The 4,979-nt window shown below is 49.5% G+C and overlaps 1 protein-coding gene across 1 annotated transcript in view; it reads left to right on the top strand.

Annotated features, from left to right (window-relative positions):
* Positions 1 to 1,502: 1,502 nt before the first annotated feature.
* Positions 1,503 to 4,979, top strand: part of CASP7 (caspase 7) — a 32,039-nt gene continuing 28,562 nt past the window's right edge. Inside the window, exon 1 of the mRNA XM_018564479.1 lies at positions 1,503 to 1,657. Coding sequence (XP_018419981.1) covers positions 1,503 to 1,657 — 155 coding nt within the window. The remainder of the gene's footprint in view (positions 1,658 to 4,979) is intronic.

Here is a 4,979-nt window from a genome sequence, read left to right as displayed (position 1 = left end):
TACGTGTTGGTGCGTTGTGCTGGCTTTCATTTTAAAGGGCACCCCGATGCACCTCCACAACAGTGACGTGCGGTCAGGTGAGGCAGGTGGGGCAGAGCCTCAGGTAGAATTATGGAGGAAAAAGCTGTCAGCTTCAAGTATGAAGCTGGCGGCTTTTTCTCCATTTAGATCGGCTTCTATCAGATTACACGGCAGGGGAATCCTCACCCCCCCCCCCCCCCCCCCCCCCCCCCCTGTCCTTCTTCCTTTGCCTGTTAAGTACAGGCGGCGCTGCATCCGGCTTTGGACAGCGTAGTTAGGTTGCACAGCGGCGGGCTTCCCCACTGCTCCTTGTGTAACCTAACTATTGAAGCCAGAGCTGTCACAGCCTGTACTCTGTGTTAGAGGTGTGAGCTCTGTGGATGGCTTGGACCAATAGCAAAGCGCCATTGGTCCAAGCTGTCCAATCAAAAAAAGAAAAGGAAAAAAAAACAAAACACTGAGGCCATCGATCTCGATGCCTCAGCAGTGACGTGCAAGTGAGGCTCCTCCCTGTCTCCTCCCTTTTATCGTTTACACTAGCTTGGGGACTGGGTAGGGGGCGGAGCTTCGGGCGGTAGGGGGAAGGGCCTCAAGGTGGGCGAGGCTGGGGAATGCCTCACCCGGAAAAAAAGAGGTAACCCCCGTCACTGCTTCCACAATGCACCTGTGCTGTGATGCACCACCGTGTATCACAAAGCATGATGCACGCTATTGTGCAGAAATTGCCCAATGGGCATGTGCCACAGTATATACGTTTTCATACCTGTAAGGGCCTCCCCAGCTTTTTCAACACCTGAGGCAGCGGGGTAGGGGCCCTGGTGGTGCATGCTACGAGGGGGGGGGCTCTGCATCATCTTCCCCCAGCTCTGGTTCCGGCCAGTGTCCTGCACAGTGACATCACTGGTTACCAGGAACTGAGAGGGACGCCAACCAGAGCTCCCCACTCAGCTCCTGGCAAACCAGTCATGTCACTGGTTGCCAGGAGCTGGACAGGACACTGGCCAGTGCGTCCCGTCACATTATAAGGGACGGCCCTGAGCACACAGGCTCCACTGAACCTGGAAGGAAACACCTGCAATCAGCTATGCCCGGGGAATTCCCCACTCGCAGCTGCAGGTAAGCAAAGGGGCGGGATTCAGTGATGTCATTGACCTCATATGGTAACGTTAGGTAAATAAGATGTACCTAATATGGTAACATAGCCATATAAGGTCAATGACATCAGCACAAGCATCCCACACCTTTCGGGGGGATACCCCATCCAGCAGCTGATTGGCCAGGGGACCCCTCTAGCTTCCGTGGGAGGAGGAGCCAAACCTGAGCTCCTCCCTCCTGGGGTATCACAACCTTCACAGTGTAAACTGTAATAAAATGGGGGAAATTCAGGTGGAATTTGATGTTGAAGCAGAATGTGATCTTTATAACCCGCCCCCGAGTTTCTCCTAGAGACACGTAATGGTGTTATTTTGCCTCCTTCGTAGATGGACGATATAGATGAAGATTCTCTGGTTCCTGAATCCAACATCAGAGGGGAAGCAAAGAAGGAAGAGGAGGAAGAGGAGCAAGAGGGGGAGGAATTGGATGATTCGGTGGATGCAAAACCCGACCGAAGCCAAAGGATCTCCTTCTTCTCCAAGTAAGTCAAGTCATCATGTAACCCGCTGTGTACTGAGATCTCAAATCATGTCATCCACTTTCCCGGCTGTCTTCTGTGAACTACAGAACCCAACCTCCCCTATGTTATGGAGATGAAGAGGAGAGGACGTGTTAGTAGTCCAGATCAGGGGAACAGCCTGTGGTGACATCACTGCGCCTCCATAAATACAATACAGGAAGAGTTGTCACTCTAGGACAGGAAGCGTGTTACTGGCAGGATCACCAGTTAAAGAAAAAAAAAAGGCTGAAGGAAAAAACGAATGCAGCCGCCACAATAACTCACAATCTGGGGGGGGAGGGGGGAGGTACCTTTTGGATTGGATTCATCTGGGGCTTATTTTGTGTTACATGCAGCCGCCACATCGAACCGGGTAACCTGCAATATATGACATTTGTTTACTTGGGTTTAGATACAATTTATATAAAGATTTGTAGAGCAGCCACTAGAGGGAGCTCTCGGCGGTCTCTTCATTTATTCAGCCCCAGCTGCTGAGATTATTATTATTATTATTATTATTACATAGTATTTATATAGCGCCAACATTTCCACGGCGCTGTACGATATAAGGAAGACATTACAATCACAATACAAACCAAGACAAGATGGTAAGCAGGGCCCTGATCCTGAGGGCTTACAATCTAAAAAGGGAGGGGCCAGTGATACATGAGGAGGTAGCTGTGTGGGGATGAATTGTTTAGTTCAGTGGTTAGGTTGAGGTGGGATAGGTTTCACCGAAGAGATGAGTCTTTAGATCACCTAAAGGCAGACAGAGTAGGAGATAGCTGGATAGGTTGGGGTAGGGAGTTCCAGAGGATGGGAGAGACTCTAGTGAAGTCCTGGAGCTGACGAGGAAGCTAGAGAGCAGGATAAGAAAACAAACGTCACTTTTTGGCAAATATAATTTTGTATATAACATATAGATGTATATAAGCAATATAGAGGTGATCAGTAGGGATGCGCCGCTACCGTTTTTTCCGGTATAAAGTACCAATATTTTTTTTTCCCAGTACTCACCGATACCGGAAGTCCCATTAAGGAAGCCAGGCGGCGTGTAAAGACTCGCCACCTGGCTTCCTGATTAGCAGGGAAGGCGTCTACATGCACCCTCGTCACCAGGTGGCGAGACAGCATGGAGCCGGCTTTCTTGCCAATCGGGAAGCCGGGCGTCATATAATGAGGCGTTGCCTGGTTTCCTGATTGGTTGGGAAGCCAACTCCATGCTACCTCATCGCCAGATGACGAGGGAGCATGGAGACGCCTTCCCTGCTAATCAGAAAACCAGAGGGCGTGTAATGACACACTACCCGGCTTCCTGATTGGCCGGGAAGCCAGTTCCATGCTGTCTTGTAACAAGTGATGAGGGAGCATGGGGCCGGCTTTTCAGCCAATCAGGAAGCCGAGCAGCGTGCAATGACTCGTTGCCCGGCTTCCCGATACCGGAAGCTTAAGGCATCGGAGCATTTGGGCGAGTAGGAGTAGGTACCCAAATACACGGCGTCGGTACCGATACCAGTATCTGTGCATCCCTAGTGACCACCTATAAGATCTACTGACCCAAAATACCTTTTATGGTTACATTTCAGAAGAATCCAGCTCAGGTTCACGTCACTTCAGATTCAGCCTTAAAGGAGAACTATGGGGTGAAGTCTTTTCCCCATAGTTCTCCTTAGGGTAACGGGAGGACACAAACTAGCGTCCTCCCGTCACCCTAGGCTCAGTATACCGCGAGCTGTAGCGAGCTGAGATGCTGCAGCTGAAGCGGATCCCGACAATTGTGCCGGGATCTGCCCAGCTGCGTGAGTGACAGCTGGCTCTGCCTATCTAGAGGCAGAGCCAGCTGTACCCGCCCCCTCCCCCGTCCGTTCCGCCAGTCAGCGCTGGAGGATCGGAGCGGGGAGGGGGGAATCCAGCCCCTCCCCTGTCACGGCAGAGAGCCGTGACAGGATCGAGAGGTGAGCGAATGCCGGTATGTGTTCTCTCACCTCCCGATCTACTGAGCCGACCTGTGACAGTCTCATTGTCACAGGTCGGCTAGAACTATGAGGTGAGTGAAAATCACTCCCCCTCCCCCCCCTCATAGTTCTCCTTTAAATCTGTGTGTCCTAGAACTGGGAATGTGCTCGGGTGACACAACTGACAGCACTCCATACCCAATCTTTCCTGATCATGTGATCACATGAGGTTTGTTTACAAACAAAGCCGCCCGCTGAGCATCGCACACAGAGGGAGGCTGATAGGCTGAGAGGATGCAGCTGTCACATGTAAAAATAAATACATTTAACAAGCAGCACAATACAAATGGGATTAAATCAGTTTTGTATAAACTTAACCAATCTACATTTCTATATTATTATTATTTATTATTATTCTTCTCGGGAGGAGAGATGCAACATCTTTTTTTTTTCAGTTTATAAATAAAACTGAACAGGGTATTTTGTTAAAATACAAAAGAAAAGTTGTATATTTCATACCCTTTGCCCCATTGCAAAGCATTGAAGAGCGATATCGCGCAGTAAATAGCCGCGATATCGCGGGAATTACCGCGCGCTAAATCGCTCAATGTGAACGGGGCCTTAAGGAGAATGTAAAAATAATTCAGGTCAGAAAATAGTGTTTGATTTTGTTGTCCATTGTTTATTGTACTGTTGCTGCTAAGTCTGTAATGGGCATCCAGGCTTCAATGAGTTCTCACCATGAAAGGGTTACATGCGCTGACTCTTTTCCCAGAGGAACTGATTTGCCAAATTATTAATATCTCTGCATTATTAAAAGGAACGCTCCACTTCTGACAAAGCCCCACCTGTCGTGTACATAAGACTTTGATTGTGGTGATGAAAATGCAGCATGCGGTATGTATTTGTGACCACTAGATGGCGATGAAATACCACAATACAAATCACAATGACAATGCAGCCCCAGAGTCCCATCTGTACAAAGCATATCACCGCCAATTACAGTGAATGGAGAGCCAAAACTTATCTTTTACATTGATGGATCTAAGAGGGGTTCCTTATTCCCTTTCCAACATTGCAATTCAGTTCTTTCAAACATGGTGGCCCAGCATCCCATGTGGGCATCACTAAAGGAGGTCTGAGTGCAAAGGTGCCTAGGTAGGCCCACTCCTCCAGATTGGCATCCACCCATCGAGGCATATTTGATATGACTGCTTGCATCAGGGCTGAGGGCTCTTGTGAGAAGTACTCTGTGCTTCTCTGTGCAATGCAGGCAGAACGTGGCTGGTGGGAGGGGCCGGCAGGGTGCTACAGCGCTCCCTAAAAACACCACAGCACCCTGCCGGCCC

The sequence above is a fragment of the Nanorana parkeri genome, unplaced genomic scaffold (genome assembly GCF_000935625.1).
Source record: "Nanorana parkeri isolate BGI_ZX_2015 unplaced genomic scaffold, ASM93562v1 scaffold754, whole genome shotgun sequence".
NCBI classification, from domain to species: Eukaryota; Metazoa; Chordata; class Amphibia; order Anura; family Dicroglossidae; genus Nanorana; species Nanorana parkeri.
Note: the sequence above shows the minus strand (reverse complement) of the source record. Positions and strands in the feature narration are given on the sequence as shown.